At 35.0% G+C, this 21922-nt stretch overlaps 1 protein-coding gene across 1 annotated transcript in view; it reads right to left on the bottom strand.

Annotated features, from left to right (window-relative positions):
- The window catches only part of LOC111155262 (FCH domain only 2), a 114148-nt gene that overhangs the window by 69895 nt on the left and 22331 nt on the right, over positions 1-21922 (bottom strand). The window contains exons 5-7 of the mRNA XM_022515374.1: positions 12670-12774; positions 5521-5619; positions 4269-4365 (exon numbers count right to left, since the gene is read on the bottom strand). Coding sequence (XP_022371082.1) covers positions 4269-4365; positions 5521-5619; positions 12670-12774 — 301 coding nt within the window. The remainder of the gene's footprint in view (positions 1-4268; positions 4366-5520; positions 5620-12669; positions 12775-21922) is intronic.

Genomic DNA, 21922 nt, shown 5'->3' with positions numbered 1-21922 from the left:
ATTAAAAAAAGATTTAATGCTCTCAAAGTGTTTGATTTGCATAAGAAAATTGGACATAAAGTTAAAGGTTGTATCTCTGAACAGGTAACTGACTGATGAAAAAATGGTCATTTTCAACACAAGAAAACAGGTTAATTTTTAGATATATAAATTTTTAATGAACTTGTTTTCTTTTTAAAGTATAAATCCCACAGGATGAAAACGTTTAAGCAGCAATTCATCCACCAGAGGGGGCCCTTACAAAACAACACAAAGAAAATATTAACAGCAATCAGCAGTATATACAACTGAAAGAATACATCTCACAAAACAAAATCCTTTAAGTCTATGAATTTCATGTAATCAGATGCAAATTTTTGAGTATATTATTCTTCTGAGAAACACAAAATTTTCATCACTGAAACAGGCCCCCAGACTCACTTGTTCAGGTGCCCATAAGCTGAACAAATACAAAGAAAGAGCTATTAAACTAGTCACCCATAGCAAGCCAACTAGAGAAGTAATATTTATTCTATCCCCTCCACTCTGACACCATACTTTCTTTTTAAAGTTAGTTCTAGGACCATTTTTTTTTTAAATCAGTCATTTATAATCACTGTGTCAACAGTCACCCTCAAACAGTCACCTAATTCTTGGCTTAGTGATTATTCTAGGAAAGCTCATGTCATCATCATTACTGGCCTTGTCATTTAGATATATGGACTTTCTACATGTCACAGTATATCTTGAGGCCACTATGTCTAAATTTATAAAAGAAACAGTATCTATAATTAGCTACCCATTTATCAGAAACGTATTACTTTTTTAACATAGTATTTATCAAGTATTCAATAAGTATTACATTATCTCATATAACCCCCAGAAAAACCCCATGGAGAAATACTATTATTATCCCCACTTTACAGATGAGGGCAACGAGGCTTAAAAATTTTACTGCTGATAAAGAACAGACCACAAACTACAGGGCTAAGCAATACCACAGATAAGAAAATAACTGAATTTTTTAAAGATTTTTATTTATTTGAGAGAGAGAGAGAGAGAGTGCATGCATGCGAGCACAGGCTGAAGGAGGAACAGAAGGAGAGGCAGAGAATCTGAGGCGAATTCTGTGCTAAGCGCGGAGCGGGACATGGGGATCAATCCCACGACCCATGAGATCATGACCCAAGGCAAAATCACACACAACCAACTGAGCCACCCACGTGCCCCTAAAATAACTGTAATTTTTATTAGGATAATTATAGATTCACATACAGTTGTAAAAAAAAGAAATACAGGGAGATTCCTTGTATACTTTGCCCAATTTCCTGCAGCGATAACATTTTGCAAAACTTGAAAACATCATGTCACAAACAGGATACCAATGACAATACAATCTACTGATCTTGTTTAGTGTTCTGAGGCACTTTTAACCAGCCAATACATCTCTGCTTTTATCTATCAGCACTTCTAAATGCTTTATATAAAAACCGTATTTGTTCTCCAACTGTTTTTACCTCTCTTAATGTCTTCATAATATATATATATATATATATATATATATATATATATATATATATATATATATATATATATATGGGGTTTTTTTGTTTGTTTTTTGAGAGAGCAAGAGAGAGCGAGCGTGCACACGCAGGGGGTGAGGGGTGGAGGGAGAGACAGAATCCTAAGCAAGCTCCAAAGCCTGACACGGAGCTCGCTCTCACAATTCTGAGACCATGATCTGACCCAAAATGAAGAGTCAGATGTTTAACCAACTGCGCCACCCAGGTGCCCCATAATTTAATTTCTTTATAAGGAATTTTAGGGTTTCATACTTTTCTGTAGTTATGTATCTCAACATCCTCATTCTCTTTATATATGTAAACTTACTTCATTCTATTCTAGTTTCTCTGAAGCACAGTACCTGGGGTCAAAAATCCTGGCATTTTACTATCTGCTTTGCCATGTACTAACTTAGGCAAATCATTTAACCTCTCAACATTTCCCTCATCTTTAAAATGAGAATAATAGTACCTACTTCAGGGGTGCCTGGGTGGCTCAGTGGGTTGAAGCCTCTGCCTTCGGTTCAGGTCATGGTCTCAGGGTCCTGGGATCGAGACCCGCATCGGGCTCTCTGCTCGGCGGGGAGCCTGCTTCCTCCTCTCTCTCTCTCTGTCTGCCTCTCTGCCTACTTGTGATCTCTGTCTATCAAATAAATGAATAAAATCTTTAAAAAAAAAAATAGTACCTACTTCAAACAGTTCCTGAAGATCAAAGTTTGGCTGCAAAGTGGTTGGCACATTATATGGCAAAGAGTAAGTCTCACCAAACTTTAACCATAATTATTTATTATTCCTCACCAAGAATTTTCTAATAGCAAATCTAAACACCGTAACCTCCCTAACATCCTAACTTTACTATTTCTATAGTATTTCTATTTCTATTTATTATTTCTATGTCCATTTGTTAGTTCACTCAACAAAAATGTACTCTTTACCCATGAAGAAGATAAACAGATGAAATCAAATACAGAACTTTTCTTTACATCTGCACAATTATTAAAATTTAAGGTAGATAGCACCAATAACAAAAAAAGGAAGGGAAAAAAGTACAGTTAAAGTTCACTGGCACTTTTGACAGAGGAAGTAGCAAATGACCTGGGTATTTAAGAATTTATTTACTTGACAAATAAATGGGAAGACACAGAGCAGGAAAGAAATGGGATATAGCATTTCCTAGAAAAGGAACATAAGGGCAACTAAGATACCAAGGGGGAAAGGGGACATGTACAGGAAATAGCAAGCAGTTCGAGTTGGCTACAGTGAAGGGTCATAACAGAAAGTAAGACTAAAGACTAGTCAGAGCAGATCCTGAAAAGCTTCATCCAAATCCAGAGCCTAAATTTCACTGTCTACAACGAAAAGTCAAAAGATTTTAGTGCAATTGTAAGTTCATAATTGTATAGTCAAAATACGAATGTGCTGTATAACATGTAAAATGGATTAGAGAAGAAATCTCTACTATGCCAGTATTCAGAAAACAAGCTGCTACAACTGGTTAGGTAGGCAGAGAAAGCACGAAAAGAAGATTTGAAGGGAAAATACTAACACAAGTGAACCAATGATTTGAGAGTTAATAAAATCTGAAAAGAAAAAGTAAGGAAAATTTAGGTTACAAGCTTTAGTTCTGGGAACTGCACTAAAGAAAAATGGCTCCCAGACTTCCCGACAAATCACTTAACCATTTTCCTGAATTCCAAACCATATTTTAATTTCTTTACTAGACTGCATTATTTTTACCTATAGAGTGAAACAAATTATCTTACAAGAACATGGTAGAGTAACCAATAAACAAAATCAAGAAATCTGGAAGCTCTATGCTGAGAAGGGCAAGACAATGGGCTACTTAGTACATCTGATATAACATGTTTATTAAAAGTAAGATTCAGGACACTGTAATTATTTGTTCATAAAACAGGAACCAGGATTCCTGTACTCATTTGTTCAATGGTGTATCTCCAGCATGTGAAACACTGTCTTGAATGTTTTAACATGTGACAAGTATATATGTAATAAAATCAACATATATATTCAATATATGTATGCAACAAATATATACCTTATATATTCAACACATATATGTTGCATATATATTTCAATAAGGAAATTTTACAAGTTATTAAATTTTATGAAAGGTTCTCTGTTGGCCTCAATGTTCTCAGGGCTCAATATTCTTTCCCACCTTCCTCTTACTAAAATGCCTTCTGTTCATAGGGAATATAGACAATGACATTGTAATAGTGTTGTATGGTGATAGATGGTACCCACACTTGTGGTGAGCACAGCATAACCCACAGAGAAGGTGAATTACCATGTTGCACATGTGAAACTAACATAACATTCTGTGTCAATGTCCATAAATTCAAAAAAAATTAATTAAAAATTAATTAAAATTAATTATAATCAATTAAAATTTTTTAATTTAAAATTTTTTTAAAATGAAAAAATAAACTGGGCTTCTGTTGCTAAGTCTTTAAAAAATACAAATAAATGACAACATATTAATTTACTAAAGATTATAATTGCTTTAATATTAAATTATTAACCACTAAAGGCCAGAATAAAAATATTAATTTAACATATCAGACACAAAGTAAATACTTGATATTTTACATAGATTTTTAGGTATCTCCCAAGCTCCATTTTGCAGCTTGGGAATTTAAAATCGAATATATTTGTTGCTAGAAGAGAGATCTGTATACATCTCCTTAACAGAGTTCATCATCTTACCAGGTCTTTCCTTCCCAGTGCCTTTTGACTCAGCAAACTTTTGAATCAAGCTTTCAACTGTAGTGTTAGCCATGTTATTTATAAATTCTTCATGGACCTATTAAAATGAAATAAAGGTAATTTTTTTCTTTTTCCATCAAAAATTCTTACTGTATTTCAGACAAAACTTGCATAAAGCAATTAAAATTCATTATACCAAAACATGTGGGGGTTTTTTTGACCCAAAACCTTTGAGAACTTTAATTTACCTAACATGATCTCTTACCTTGTAGCATTAGTAGACCTGCGGGTATCAGCCACTGTTTACATGAAGCTCTAAAGATACAGCCTTAGAAGTCAAGGAAGTTTCCCTTCCTCATCTTTGAATGTTTTAGACACATAATTCTTATGATAAGTTAAAACTTATATAGATCTCTAATAATATTTAAATCCTTAAAAATAAAAAAAATAACAGACCTCATCTTTCTCTACTCTACCTCAGTATACTCCAAGGTGTCATAATTAAACTGCTTTTGTATTTTTGGGAAAAAAATTTTTTTTTCTTAAAGATTTTTGTTTTTAAGTAATCCCTATACCCAAAGTGGGGCTCCAACTCACAGCCCTGAGTTCAAGAATCGTGTGCTCCAGAAGGAGAAGGAGAGGCAGACTCCCTGCCAAGTGGGGAGCCCAACACAGGGCTCAATCCAGGACTCTGAGATCATGACCTGAGCTAAAGTCAGACACTGAAGCAACTGAGTCACCCAGGTACCCATTTAAGGCCAAGTTCTGTAACTTACTATTGTTCTAGAGCAAAATTATTTAAAAAATCCAAAAATTGATAACTCCAGAATTTTAAAGTAAAAGGACTGAGCTATCATTAATTTTAACAATTGGTTTGAGTTATCATCCTTGGCCAATCAAAAATTCAGCTTATTTTTTTTTTTAAGATCTTATTTGTCAGATAGAGAGAGCACACGCAAGCGTGCACACAAGCAAGGGGAGTGTCAGGCAGAGGGAGAAGCAAACTGCCTAGAGCAGGGAGTGCAATGAAGGACTTGATCCCAGGACCATGTGATCATGACCTAAGCTGAAGGCAGATGCTTAACTGAGTCACCTGGTGGGGGGGTCCCAAAAAATCCAGTTTATATTTAATACTTATAAATACACATTCTTACCTGAAATAATCCAGTATCATACTGAGTTTTAGATTTTTAAACAGTCATAAATGAACATAAAATTTTCATGAGTCATTTCAACAAAAGGAAAAACTTACCTGGCCTATTTGCAAATGAATTTCCTTTATAGCATTTGACAAGGATTCTATAATTTCCTTTATGTGAATGAGATGAGCTTCTTCAATATCTTGAAACTTCTGGGTAACAAATATGAAAAGTTATATATCTACATTAAAAATACACTCTGAAATTAAAACTTTAATTTCAAATTTAAAATCAAATCTAAACTTTAAAATTATTATTATTTACTATAAATTATTATTTATTCAAGCCCCCAACATGGGCTTGAACTTGCAGTCAAAAGACCTTTTAAATCATCTCAATATAGCTAACCAAATTTAGCGAACTAATGTTATTATGTAATGTTTAACAATACTTCTAGACAAATGAGTCCAATAAATATACTGAAACGTTTAACTTTTTAATACATTAACTTTTCCCTATGCCATTTCTCACTATGCCGTCTCTCTGAACTTGTTCAGAGTTTGAAGACACCACAAATTAAAATCTATAATCACAGTCAGAAAACTGGAAGGAGACCCAAATGAGAAGTTTCATGAAAGCGAAGGTAGAAGTGTTTCCAACTGAAGACCAGTTAATTGGCAGAGCAAAAGCTACTGCTTACTTCTGAAGACTTTATAACCTAGCCCGAAGACTCTCAAAGTGTCTAATCCTTGAAATGTTATTACCTAGCTTTCAAAGAGGTAATCTCTGGTCAAAGAAATATGGAAATGCCTGTATACTCCATCTCAACAGTTCTCAACAGAAGGTAGGGATATATCCAATCACCTGGAAAATGTTTTCAAACCATAGAATGCATAGATTCTCTACTACTCCCTGGGGAATGAGGGTGGAAAAAGATGAGAATGTTGTTTGGAAAAAATTCCCAGGTCATTCTGATATTTATTCCCCAGGAAGAAAACCACTGCTAGACTTGGCTTCTAATACACAAATTAAGAAGCCTGAGAAATACTGAAATAAAACATGTTTCATTTTGCTTAACCCAGTGTTTTCCAAATTTGACCACACAGCCCTTTTTGTTTTTCTTCTTCTCTGAGTATCTATTAATATCTCACACAACAATAATATTCCTCAAAACAGGACTTGGGAAATGCTGAACTAGCTATTTTCAAACAAAACAGATTTGTCATTTCAAGTGCACAAACCTGATTACCCTTTTTTTCCCTGCCAAATTAAATCAGTTCTAAGGAATAGGACTAAATGTCTTGTTATTTTTTCTGGCTAGATTATCAAATTAAGTTCCCTTACCCCCTATTTAATACACAATTTTCTTCAGCAATGCGTCACATGATGAGAAAATCACAAAGCTAAATGATCATGTTCGTATTTTTACAAAGGGTCTGAACTTTTTAAAAAAAAATCAGTAATGGTGAAATTATAGTTCTGGCAACAATGCAACAATAGTCCAAAAACTTAAATCAATTTTATTCATGAGAAATGGTGGGGTTAAAATGTCTTGCTTTGACCAATTTTGACCAAATCAATGAGAATAACAGCATTTCAAGATTCTGAATTACTCTCTTAAGAAGTGAGGAGTATTGGCAGAAGCATGATTTTATGTTCATATTATACAAATTCGCCCTCAGCTTAAATTTCTGCAATTTAATGAACAAGATATTTTCTCACTGACAGGTAAGATCCAAATCTAGAAAAGCTAAGTCAAACAGCCACAAATTTCATATGGATAATCCCTAATCCCAAGAAAACTGCGCCATCTTCATTCTCTTTTGAAAGAGCTACACTGAAGGCGCCTGGGTGACTCCGCCCTTAAGCATCTGCCTTCAGCTCAGGTCATGATTCCAGCATCCTGGGATGGAGCCACACATTGAGCCCCACATCAGGTTCCCTGCTTGGCGGGAAGCCTGCTTCTCCCTCTCCCGCTTCCCCTGCTTGTATTCTTTCTCTCATTGTTTCTCTCTGTCAAATAAATAAATAAATCTGAAAAAAAAAACAAAAACCAATGATTAAAACATAGCCTTAATTATTTAAAAATATCTTGAAGCATGAAGCCACACAGAAACTCAAAGCGTGATTCAGATGCAATTTAGAAACTGTGCTGGGTTTTTAGAGGGGGTAGGGGATCTGCTAAATATCAGTTTCCTCAGAATTAGTGAACTAAACATAGAGTAATTCAACAATGGGACTATAGTCTCAAGTATTTGGATATAAATAAATGAACTTTCTTGAACAAATCAGACTTTTCTTCCTTGAAATTTCAAATAATACATTATATCTTAATTTTTAAAAAAATTTTAAAAAGCACCCTAATACTGTATTCATATGTATTGTTACATTAATTTTTTTAAAAAGTACAATTTTGGGGACGCCTGCATGGCCAAGTCAGTTAAGCATCTGACTTCTGATTTTGGATCAGGTCATGATCTCAGGGTTGTGAGGTCAAGCCTGGCAAAGGGCTCCATGCTCAGCAGGAAGTTTGCTTGGGATTCTCTTTCTCCCTCTCCCTACACCCGTCCCCCTGCTCTATTCACATACTCTCTTTCTTAAAGAAATAAATAAAAATAAAAAATAAAAAGTACAAAATGAGAGGCAACGTGGGGATTAGGAGGGTAAGGAAAGGAATAAATGAAACAAGATGGGATCGGGAGGGAGACAAACCATAAGAGACTCTTAATCTCACAAAACAAACTAGGGTTGGTGGGGGTGGCTAGGTTATGGACACTGGGGAAGGTATGTGCTATAGTGAGTGCTGTGAAGGGTAAAGCTGGCGATTCACAGACCTGTACCCCTGAGGCTAATAATACATTATATGTTAATTTAAAAAATTAAAAAAAAAAAAAGTTACAGGGCGCCTGGGTGGCTCAGTAGGTTAAGCCTCTGCCTTCGGCTCAGGTCATGATCCCAGGGTCCTGGGATCGAGCCCCACATCGGGCTCTCTGCTCAGCAGGAAGCCTGCTTCCCCTCCTCTCTCTCTCTCTCTGCCTGCCTCTCTGCCTACTTGTGATCTCTCTCTCTGTCGAATAAATAAAATCTTAAAAAAAAAAAGTTAATAAAAAAAAGAAAGAAAAAGTACAACTTTATCAGCCACTCTAATACATAACGGGAGACAAACCATAAGAGACTCTTAATCTCAGGAGGAGGGTTGCTGGAGGGGAGTGGGGAGGGAGGGAAGGGGTGGGTGGGTGATGGACACTGTGGAGGGTATGTGCTATGATGAGTGCTGTGAATTGTTTAAAACTGATGATTCACAGACTTGTACCCCTGAAACAAATAATACATTGTATGTTAATTTAAAAAATTTTTTTAAAAAGCACCCTAATACTGAAGTTCCCTAATCTGAAGGTGTTGTTTAAGCAAAATCTCAAAGCTTCCTTGAACGAGCCACCTGTTTAAACAAAATCTCCATATTTTTCCAGTTTTTAAATGTCATTAAATGTTAATAGTAGAAAACATACACATAAAGAAAATTCACAATTTTTATTATGCTTTTTCTTAACCCCAAATGAAAATAATTAAACCACAAATATTCCAAATAAATCCTAACCTCTTTCATCCCACACACTCAATTTCTTTTTCCACTAGTAAAGAAATACAGGTCCTGTCACCCAAATCTGATTTTCACTACACTGATATACCCTGTCCCACTGGGATTAGGTCAACATGCTAGGCCTGGAACAAAGAAAGACGAAAATGTAAAAGAATTCTTTTCACTTCTAATTAACTGAAATTAAAATTTAAAGTCTACTACCTATTAAGAAATGATAGCCTGTTTTGTCATTGTACATGTGTGATAGAGAGACAGAGGGAACTTGAAAGAGGACAAACATACACACATTAGCACAGTATATACCATCACCTTTACTTAAAAGCAGCATGGTTATACATCTGCTCAAATATATTAATATCCTCATCTTGCAAGTAGCAGAATAAACAAAATGCCAATTTGCAGGGGGGGAGGAAATAATGAAAAATAAAAGAAATGAGAGGGAAAAATGAGTGCTGAAAATTCTTTCAAAACACTTTTATAAAATACTATAAATGAATAAAAAACTGATTCCAGCAAATTCTAATTTTTCCAAATTAAACAGCTGAAAGGAAACATTTTCTGACAGAAACTAGTCATGTTGATGCCAAATTAATGAACCAATAATTGTCTTATAAACAAGTGTTAAGATTTCAGAAGCCAAAAGAGCACTTGCTTAAGTCTACAATAATGTCGGTTGCTTTAGAAATCGAAGTTTTTTTTTCTTTCACTAGAGTTAGAACCTCGTTTAATACAATTAACTAAACCCTTCTTGAAATATTATCATTTCCCAGCTGCCATGACATTATTCTTCCCAGTTTTCTTCCTTGTCTGGCTTGTCCTACTTGGGTTTCAGCATCCCTTCTTCAATCAAACTGTCAATGATGAGTCTCTCAGAGCTTGGTCCTTTCTTCTATTCAAAGATAATGTCATTATGGTTTTGAGTACTGACAAGCCCTTATTTTACACAGGCTCATAATCTTTCATTCAAAACTTTGGAACGAGATGTTTGAGAGTTCAAACATTTTGAATTTTTAAAATAAAGATAATGTGGCTTTGTTACCATATCTTTCACAATACTGAAAGCAGGATCTACAATGGCATCTGTTTATCAAACACATTAATATTTCTAAAGGAAAACAGGTATATTTGATGTAGGTGGGATAAATACATAGCCTTACATCAGTTCTGGTCAAGTTTTGCTGCCAAATTCATTTCAGAAAAAAACTTTTGGTTTTTAGAGATTCTGGATTTCAGAACTGTAAACAAAGGACTGTGAACATTAATTACATTCAGCCCAGATTTTCTGGCTCTTCCAAAATAGCCCACATGATGTCTCCAACTTAAGTACAGGCAGCTCAAAATTAACATGTTCAGAATTGAACATCCGATCCTCTTCCAATTCCTCAAACTAATAGTTCTTCATCTAGTCTTTCCCTTTCATTTCTAACCACACAAACTTACAAGCCAAAATCCAGAAGAGATTCTGATTTCCCCAAGAACTCCCCCATTCTCTAATCCTTGACATCTCCAAAAACACTCAATTCTCTCTTCCAACCACCACACTGCCCCTCATCCTAACCTGACCACTTTACTCGCCTTCCAAACTGGACTCTTGATTCTCGTTCGGCCCTACAATAATCCATGCTCCACAAAACTGCCAGAATTATCTTTTAAAATGAAGATCAGGGGGACACCTGGATGGCTCAGTTATGCATCTGCCTTTGGCTCAGGTTATGATCCTAGGATCAAGTCCCACATTGCATATAATCTTTCAGTGTCCTCCAAGTGCTTTTTTTTTTTTAATTTTTCTCTCCTTTATTTGACTTATGCACTGTTCTTTTTCTTTCTTTTTAGAATGTATGAGATTATTTCTAGCTTCTTGGGATTTGGACACATGAAAAAATGTCGAATATCACATGCCATCAGGGAAATACAAATCAAAATCATTATGAGATACCACCTTACACCAATTAGAATGGCAAAAATTAACAAGACAGAAAACAACAAATGTTGGCAAGAATGTGGAGAAGGGGAACCCTCTACCAACTGCTCTTAAGAAAACCTAAACCCTCACTACAGCCTTGTCCTTGCCTATCTCTTTAACCTCACTTCTTACCACTATCTCTCTTCACACTTTCATGAAGCACTATTTGCTTTCTACAATGTGACAGCTCTTTCATACGTCTGGGTCTTATATTCATGGGTCCTCAATACCTGGAACACTCCTGCCCTAGAATGTGTCTCTTTACTCATTCTTCAGTATAGAATTCACTCATTCACTCATTCTCTCAGTTTTAAATCCCACTTTTCCAAAAAAGCCTTTCCTAACTACCAAATCCAAATCAAATTAGGTTGCTCCTATTATTCTATCTCATATAATCCTTCTTTTCCCTTGTAACAGGTTTAATAATTCATAACTTCATATTTAATCATGTATTTAATGTTTGCCTCCCTCCTCTATATTGTATACTCCACCTAGAGCAGGGAGATATTTGTTCTATTTACACATATACTGTATATACCCAGCAACTAGCACAGTGCCTGCAAACATGGCAAGTAAAGACGGAAGCATATATGCCTGCAAACAAGCATGAAAGGATTTTGATTTCTGAGATGTGCATCATTCATCACTCTAAGCAGGAAGACTCCCTAGAATCCAAAAAGGCAGCTTCATGAAGTCCTTCTTCACACTTATTGAATGCCTACCATGCGCTGGGAGCTATTTTAAAAAGTGGTGAGGAAATAATAAATCAATTCCTGTTTTGATAGAACTTACATTTTAATGAAGGAAGACAAAAAATAAAAAAAAATACGGGTAGAAGAACCAGTGCGCTTTACTACATTCAAATATGATGACTAAGAATAATGTTCTAAAAAGAGCTTCCTTCACCAGCCTCAACAGATTACAGAAGATGAAGAACAACTCCAGCCAGCCCATGATGATAAGAACATAACCCTTGCTCTTGTAAGCCACTGAGATATGAGGGTTTCTTCGTCACCTCAGTATACCCAGCCTACCCTGACAGATAAATAAAATTCATGGCATATTAAATAACAGGTGCTAAGGAGAAAAACAAAACAAGAAAAAGGTACAAGAGGGTGGGGGTGTGAGTTTTAGGTATGATTCATAAAAGGCATCCATCTTAAACCTAGGCCTTTAATTAAGGCTCGAAGAATATCAAATGGGCTATAAATTATCCCAAGCTTATGGGAGACAGACTTTTTTTTTTTTTTTTGAGACAGACTTTTTTTATTGTCTGTCCTCCCTAACTAAAATGGAAGTTCTATGAGAGCAGGGATTCTTGACTTTTTGTTAATGGCTATATTCACAGCAGTGAATCATTTGTAATTTTCTTCTCAAGCAGAAGTCAATTTTACAATTCATACATAAGGCTAACTAATAATCACCTGTCTTCATCATCTATCAATATCCTCACTTTCCCCCATTCTCTTTAAGCAGCCTCTTCTGATACACTTAAATAATCTCTCATAATGTGATAGTTATTACATATGGTCCTCATTGCCAAAACAAGACGTGTATCTTTAAAATAGCACTAATAAAACACACACATTGTGCATTTCAACATTTCTAATACTAAAAAATTATATGACACAAGAATTATATTATTTCTATCAGTAAAACAAATACCCTGTTTTAGATTTAAAGCTTAAAAATACCAACCTGAGCTGTTTCTGTCATTTTCTGTTCAAAATCAGCTTTTGCTAATGCATACTTCTCCACATAAAGTTTATAGGTATCTGTAGCTTTCTTAGATTTAACAGCTGCCTGTAACAAAACAAAAACATTTTTAACTATAAAATGACCTATTTTGTTTCCTGATATAAGTTCATTTGAAATAACTACTTAAATGCATTTTTTAAGGGATGAGGCCTATGGTGAGTCCAATATGACATAAACTAACATCTCTTTTTCAAGTCCTCATTAGTAATTATTTTTGTGATAGTCACAGAATAACACAGAAACTAAATGTTGATTCTCCTTCCTGTCTGATGGAATGTGCCTTGAAAAGTTAAATGCTCTCATTTTATAACCCAGAGTAGTGTCATATAACCACATTATAATGATATGGTGTTTCTAAGAATTCAATCAACAAAAATGTGACAATACGATCAGAATATGCTTGACACTCTTTTCTATACCTTCAAGTCTTCCTTCCTCCTACAACATAAACATATTCCATTTAATGTCTGATTAATAATTATAAAGGTACTCAAAAGTTGAGAAAATCATTTTCTTTGATGTTTCTGTTTCCATTACGCTCCAATAAATCTATAAATTTGTTTATAGATTTTTTTCAAGATTTCTATTATTAAAACATTGTTATTGCATTATTATAGCTCAAGTTTTATCAAGATTACTTATTCAATTAAAACTTAATATATTAAATATTAGGTAGTGAGGAATATGAAAATAAGTTTTCTTCCTGAAGGACTTCATGAAAGCAGTAGAACCTATTTTTACCTAGAAGTCAGCAGAATGCAACAAAGCCATAGAAGTAAAGATAAATTCTATGGAAGGTATAAATTCAGGAAGAAGGAAGACTTTCTGTAACTCGTAGGTTCAAGCAAACATATGGTTCCAGAAACTTGACAATTCTCAAAGGACTGATCGATTTGGACAAAGGAAGGTTGGGAATTGAGGAGTGTAAATGTAAGTAAGAGTTTAAGAAGATCAAAAAAAAAAAAAAAAGGGAAGGGGCACCTGGGTGGCTCAGTGGGTTAAAGCCTCTGCCTTCAGGTCATGATTCCCAGGGTCCAGGGTCCAGGGTCCTGGGTCCTGGGTCCTGGGATCCAGCCCCACATCAGGCTCTCTGCTCAGCAAGGAGCCTGCTTCCCACCCCCTCTCTGCCTGCCTCTCTGCCTACTTGTGATGTCTGTCTGTCAAATAAATAGAATCTTTAAAAAAAAAAAAAAGGGGGGAGGGGGAGATAAAAATATCTCCATTTGCTTGACGAGTAAGAGATAGTCTGTTAAGAATGAAGAAGAGTAGGGACACCTGGGTGGCTCAGTTGGTTAAGCAGCTGCCTTCGGCTCAGGTCATGATCCCAGCGTCCTGGGATCGAGTCCCACATCGGGCTCCTTGCTCATCAGGGAGCCTGCTTCTTCCTCTGCCTGTGCCTGCCATTCTGTCTGCCTGTGCTTGCTCTCTCTCCCTCTCTCTCTCTGACAAATAAATAAATAAAATCTTTAAAAAAAAAAAAAAAAAAGAATGAAGAAGAGTAGGATAGGGCTAGGAGCTTCATAAGAATGAAGAACACTTCAAGCCAGGGTTACAGAAGATACAACAGATGATATCAGACAAGTAAAAGTGCTACTAAGAGCCACTGAGGGCTAAGTAAAGCTGAAAAACATGGAATTTGTATAGAGCCAATCAGAAACAACATGTAATCATCTCCTGCTACATTCAGGAGTCTAAAAATAAGAATTAGAAACAGAAAGTTGGGTTTACCTGAAAGGCCGGGATTGGCAAGAGATGTAGACAGTCCTACTCTCTAAAAAGGCCCCTCTCTGGGTATTATGCTGAGTGAAATGAGTCAATCAGAGAAAGACAATTATCATATGATTTCTCTGATATGAAGAATTTGAGAGGCAGGGTGGGAGGCCTGGGGGGTAGGCAAGGAAAAAATGAAACAAGATGGGATCAGGAGGAAGACAAATCATAAGAGACTGTGAATCTCACAAAACAAACTGAGGATTGCTAGGGGGTGGGGGGTAAGGAGAGGGTGGCTGAGTTATGGACATTGGGGAGGGTATGTGCTATGGTGAGTTCTGGTGAAATGTGTAAGCCTGATGATTCACAGACCTGTACCTGTGGGGTAAATAATGGATTGATTATATGTTAACAAAAATAATTAAATAAAAAAACAAAAAAAAGGCCCCTCTGTATGCTCCTTAATATATAACTACATACATTATATTAAACATGTATGCTCCACGCTTTCCTGAATTCTTAAATAAATAATATAGGATGCCACTTTATCTTGTAGCATAAAGAAGGCTGATTTTGGAGACAGAAGACTTGGTCTTAGAGTTTTATATAGTTCTCTCATTCCTAAAATGGGAAGAATACCGCCTATTTTTTAAAGCTTTAGCGGTGATGAAATGTGACTTATGTAAAATGATTGGGACAGGGACTGGCATATAGTTAAAGCTACAAAATAAATGGTATCAGCCATTATTATGGTTTCTAAAAGTAACACCAACAGGAAAATATAACTGTATTTTGCTATTATTGTATCTAAGAGTTGTACTGAGTTCTCCATCCCTAGAGTAGTAAGTGGTTAAAACCTATACTGATTTTCTAGTTTATTCCTATGGATTAAAAAACAAACCTCTTTTCCCATTGTCTCTGGCCCTTTGACATTATTTACACTACTGTTAGTATATTTCCTCTAATGTCCTGGCCTTGTTTAAACATGTAAAAATTAGATGAGATGGATATTTGAAATTTAATATCTTCACAAAAATCATAGGTAACAAATTGGCTAGATCTGAGAAAAAATTTTAATGGTATGGTTATCTGGGTTTCCTTTGGCTATCTGGGTTTCTTGTTTGTTTGTTTTTATAGCAAGAGACTTCAGTTTCTTCTACCAACTACCTGTATTTTCAGTCTGTACAAGAATGGTCAGCAACGTACAGTCCATGGAGTGATTTTCACAAAATCACTCACAAAATAATGTAGTCCCACTAGTAGCCCCTTCTTTGCTTTTGTCCTATTCTAACACCTACTCTTTTTTTTTTTTCTACTCCTGAATGAAGACTTGAATTGTGATCACCTAGAGATAACTGCAATTTGGAAAAAATTCGTAAAAATGGAAAAGTCCCCCAAAATAGGGCTATAATGATTGTGGCTATATTATTATATTTTTATTTGTCTGGTTAATAAATTAAAAGTAATTTATTTCATGATATCATCCGTTTTCTTTTTACAGGTTCTGTACAAAATAGGATACCTCTCCTTCTAAACTTACCATTAAAACCTCTCTCAAACCTCTTATTCTGTACTATTTAATACTTTTGCTCCCCACAAAGAAGGAAGCTTCTTGAATACAGAAGGGGAGAATATGTATTTTAGCCTGTAGTAACCTTCATAACATCTAGCATAACGACAAGCACATGGTAGAAACCAAAACACTTACTACTGCACACAAATTATCACTTCATAATCCAACAATCAGAAAAATACTTGAATAAGACATTTAAAAAGCCAAGACCTTAGTCTTTCACCTCTGTTTAAAGTAAAATAAACTCTTAATTTTTATTATATTAACAAACAAGAAAAATTCAAATATTATTATTTGCTATAATGATTATTTTTCCAAGTAAACACATATGCTGTGTTGCAGATGATACAATGACAGTTTCTCACTCACAAGGAATTTGTAATCTAACAGGAATAAAAGATAACTGCCTAGAGGGCCATTACTCCTTTAAGAAGACCTATGATACATTTCTACAATGTAAACAAAGCAATTATTTTACATTATTCATTATACTTAGTTATAGGACTTAAAGCAGCACCTGAGCGCCTGAGTGGCTCAGTCATCAAGCGTCTGCCTTCGGCTCAAATCATGATCCCAGGGTTCAGGGATTGAGCCCCACATCAGACTCCTTGCTGGGCAGGGAGTCTGTTTCTCCCTCTCCCTACTTGTGCTCTCTCTCTCTCTCTCTCAAGTAAATTAAAAAAAAAAAAAAGTTACAAAACTTTAAGAGATGGAAAGAAGTTCCTGAAGCATCATTTCTTCTTCCAATAGTCAGTCTCTAGAATTCAAACTAGTTTGGGTACTCAAATTTTTACTGAATCAATAGGTTTAGAAATAATTCTAAAAATTTAAACGAGCCTACTTTTCTTAACTTTCTTTTTTCCTCCCGGAATGTTCTCACTGTAAAACTAAGTCTACTTAGTTTTCAACTCACCACAACTTACTTGTCCACTATAGCCAACCATAAAATTATTGTCTTCATCTCAAAAGTTCAGATCAGGATCTTACTCAGAATATAAAAGGACAGGTAAATCTTCTGGAGCATATTTTCTGATACGAGGAAGCTGGGGAAAATTTCACTTCTCTTATTTGGAGGCATGAAGGAACAGAGAAGATACCCTTTTAAAGTTCTTAGATTTTTTACATCAGCCCTCACTATTCAAAAGTAAAAATAATGGGCCAGAATCCTACGGAAATTATGTACCAACTTAAAGAAGTATCTTGGAAAACTAACAAAAGGAGTACTTCATCATAAAGGAATAAAATGAAAAAAATTGTTGACACAAAGTGTTTTGAGTAAGAACAAAACCAAATTTAAAGAAAAATAAGGGTATCATATAAAAAGATGTAGAGGCAATTTTAGAATGTAATTGTATTGGGAACATCTTGATTTTTTTTTAAAGCAAGAAAGAGCCCTCAGAGGAAACAAATAGCAACACTCAATTGAGTCAAAACAACTTTCTAAATAGTATATATACTTAGAAATACTGTAAATTCTAGGGTAGAATTATAAAAACAATATCCTAGTAGTTACAAATTTGACCACTTCCATAAAGTCATTATTAAAAAGGGAAGTTAAAGCATTTTTTCTTAAATGAGGAAATTACACTTTCAAACAAACATTTACATTCCTTCTCACAAAAAAGATGGGCTTTAACAAGTTACCTACTGATAATAAAATAAATCCTACATTTTATTGATTTCCTTACCTTTTTAAATAAATTTACCAATATACTAGGAGAAATATTTGTGTTTAAGTGCCTGTGATTGCCTGGGTGGTGCAGTCGGTTAAGCGTCTAACTCTTGGTTTTAGCCTGGGTCCTGATCTCAGGGTCATGAGATTCAGGTCCATATTGGGAGTCTGCTAAGTTTCTCTTCCTCTTCATCTGCCCTTCCCCACTTCATGCTCTCTCTCCGAAACGTAAATTTATTAAATCTTGGGGAAAAAAAAAAAAGAATAAAGCATCCCTCCCTCTAAGCTGTCCACATGACTACAAAAAGCACAATCCACCAACTTACAACACTTGGACACAACCATATGCCACAGCTCTGCCTAGTATGTTAATGAAAAGGAAATCCTTTAATCTAAATCATTACCTTATATTAAACCTTTTTTGCTTTATATAAAAAGATTCAATCATTTCTTTAAGCCTAACTTCTAGGGACCATATATTCTGCAAGTGGTCACTACACTTAGTACCCACTAGGTACTAAGTTAAAGCCACTGGGTTTTCCTCTGCCTGTGCCTGCCATTCTGTCTGCCTGTGCTTGCTCTCTCTCCCTCTCTCTCTCTGACAAATAAATAAATAAAATCTTTAAAAAAAAAAAAAAAAAAGAATGAAGAAGAGTAGGATAGGGCTAGGAGCTTCATAAGAATGAAGAACACTTCAAGCCAGGGTTACAGAAGATACAACAGATGATATCAGACAAGTAAAAGTGCTACTAAGAGCCACTGAGGGCTAAGTAAAGCTGAAAAACATGGAATTTGTATAGAGCCAATCAGAAACAACATGTAATCATCTCCTGCTACATTCAGGAGTCTAAAAATAAGAATTAGAAACAGAAAGTTGGGTTTACCTGAAAGGCCGGGATTGGCAAGAGATGTAGACAGTCCTACTCTCTAAAAAGGCCCCTCTCTGGGTATTATGCTGAGTGAAATGAGTCAATCAGAGAAAGACAATTATCATATGATTTCTCTGATATGAAGAATTTGAGAGGCAGGGTGGGAGGCCTGGGGGGTAGGCAAGGAAAAAATGAAACAAGATGGGATCAGGAGGAAGACAAATCATAAGAGACTGTGAATCTCACAAAACAAACTGAGGATTGCTAGGGGGTGGGGGGTAAGGAGAGGGTGGCTGAGTTATGGACATTGGGGAGGGTATGTGCTATGGTGAGTTCTGGTGAAATGTGTAAGCCTGATGATTCACAGACCTGTACCTGTGGGGTAAATAATGGATTGATTATATGTTAACAAAAATAATTAAATAAAAAAACAAAAAAAAGGCCCCTCTGTATGCTCCTTAATATATAACTACATACATTATATTAAACATGTATGCTCCACGCTTTCCTGAATTCTTAAATAAATAATATAGGATGCCACTTTATCTTGTAGCATAAAGAAGGCTGATTTTGGAGACAGAAGACTTGGTCTTAGAGTTTTATATAGTTCTCTCATTCCTAAAATGGGAAGAATACCGCCTATTTTTTAAAGCTTTAGCGGTGATGAAATGTGACTTATGTAAAATGATTGGGACAGGGACTGGCATATAGTTAAAGCTACAAAATAAATGGTATCAGCCATTATTATGGTTTCTAAAAGTAACACCAACAGGAAAATATAACTGTATTTTGCTATTATTGTATCTAAGAGTTGTACTGAGTTCTCCATCCCTAGAGTAGTAAGTGGTTAAAACCTATACTGATTTTCTAGTTTATTCCTATGGATTAAAAAACAAACCTCTTTTCCCATTGTCTCTGGCCCTTTGACATTATTTACACTACTGTTAGTATATTTCCTCTAATGTCCTGGCCTTGTTTAAACATGTAAAAATTAGATGAGATGGATATTTGAAATTTAATATCTTCACAAAAATCATAGGTAACAAATTGGCTAGATCTGAGAAAAAATTTTAATGGTATGGTTATCTGGGTTTCCTTTGGCTATCTGGGTTTCTTGTTTGTTTGTTTTTATAGCAAGAGACTTCAGTTTCTTCTACCAACTACCTGTATTTTCAGTCTGTACAAGAATGGTCAGCAACGTACAGTCCATGGAGTGATTTTCACAAAATCACTCACAAAATAATGTAGTCCCACTAGTAGCCCCTTCTTTGCTTTTGTCCTATTCTAACACCTACTCTTTTTTTTTTTTCTACTCCTGAATGAAGACTTGAATTGTGATCACCTAGAGATAACTGCAATTTGGAAAAAATTCGTAAAAATGGAAAAGTCCCCCAAAATAGGGCTATAATGATTGTGGCTATATTATTATATTTTTATTTGTCTGGTTAATAAATTAAAAGTAATTTATTTCATGATATCATCCGTTTTCTTTTTACAGGTTCTGTACAAAATAGGATACCTCTCCTTCTAAACTTACCATTAAAACCTCTCTCAAACCTCTTATTCTGTACTATTTAATACTTTTGCTCCCCACAAAGAAGGAAGCTTCTTGAATACAGAAGGGGAGAATATGTATTTTAGCCTGTAGTAACCTTCATAACATCTAGCATAACGACAAGCACATGGTAGAAACCAAAACACTTACTACTGCACACAAATTATCACTTCATAATCCAACAATCAGAAAAATACTTGAATAAGACATTTAAAAAGCCAAGACCTTAGTCTTTCACCTCTGTTTAAAGTAAAATAAACTCTTAATTTTTATTATATTAACAAACAAGAAAAATTCAAATATTATTATTTGCTATAATGATTATTTTTCCAAGTAAACACATATGCTGTGTTGCAGATGATACAATGACAGTTTCTCACTCACAAGGAATTTGTAATCTAACAGGAATAAAAGATAACTGCCTAGAGGGCCATTACTCCTTTAAGAAGACCTATGATACATTTCTACAATGTAAACAAAGCAATTATTTTACATTATTCATTATACTTAGTTATAGGACTTAAAGCAGCACCTGAGCGCCTGAGTGGCTCAGTCATCAAGCGTCTGCCTTCGGCTCAAATCATGATCCCAGGGTTCAGGGATTGAGCCCCACATCAGACTCCTTGCTGGGCAGGGAGTCTGTTTCTCCCTCTCCCTACTTGTGCTCTCTCTCTCTCTCTCTCAAGTAAATTAAAAAAAAAAAAAAGTTACAAAACTTTAAGAGATGGAAAGAAGTTCCTGAAGCATCATTTCTTCTTCCAATAGTCAGTCTCTAGAATTCAAACTAGTTTGGGTACTCAAATTTTTACTGAATCAATAGGTTTAGAAATAATTCTAAAAATTTAAACGAGCCTACTTTTCTTAACTTTCTTTTTTCCTCCCGGAATGTTCTCACTGTAAAACTAAGTCTACTTAGTTTTCAACTCACCACAACTTACTTGTCCACTATAGCCAACCATAAAATTATTGTCTTCATCTCAAAAGTTCAGATCAGGATCTTACTCAGAATATAAAAGGACAGGTAAATCTTCTGGAGCATATTTTCTGATACGAGGAAGCTGGGGAAAATTTCACTTCTCTTATTTGGAGGCATGAAGGAACAGAGAAGATACCCTTTTAAAGTTCTTAGATTTTTTACATCAGCCCTCACTATTCAAAAGTAAAAATAATGGGCCAGAATCCTACGGAAATTATGTACCAACTTAAAGAAGTATCTTGGAAAACTAACAAAAGGAGTACTTCATCATAAAGGAATAAAATGAAAAAAATTGTTGACACAAAGTGTTTTGAGTAAGAACAAAACCAAATTTAAAGAAAAATAAGGGTATCATATAAAAAGATGTAGAGGCAATTTTAGAATGTAATTGTATTGGGAACATCTTGATTTTTTTTTAAAGCAAGAAAGAGCCCTCAGAGGAAACAAATAGCAACACTCAATTGAGTCAAAACAACTTTCTAAATAGTATATATACTTAGAAATACTGTAAATTCTAGGGTAGAATTATAAAAACAATATCCTAGTAGTTACAAATTTGACCACTTCCATAAAGTCATTATTAAAAAGGGAAGTTAAAGCATTTTTTCTTAAATGAGGAAATTACACTTTCAAACAAACATTTACATTCCTTCTCACAAAAAAGATGGGCTTTAACAAGTTACCTACTGATAATAAAATAAATCCTACATTTTATTGATTTCCTTACCTTTTTAAATAAATTTACCAATATACTAGGAGAAATATTTGTGTTTAAGTGCCTGTGATTGCCTGGGTGGTGCAGTCGGTTAAGCGTCTAACTCTTGGTTTTAGCCTGGGT

Source organism: Enhydra lutris, unplaced genomic scaffold, assembly GCF_002288905.1.
Source record: "Enhydra lutris kenyoni isolate GAN:26980312 unplaced genomic scaffold, ASM228890v2 scaffoldscaffold40, whole genome shotgun sequence".
NCBI classification, from domain to species: Eukaryota; Metazoa; Chordata; class Mammalia; order Carnivora; family Mustelidae; genus Enhydra; species Enhydra lutris.
The sequence above is the reverse complement of the archived record's forward strand: the minus strand, read 5'-3'. Positions and strand labels throughout refer to the sequence as shown.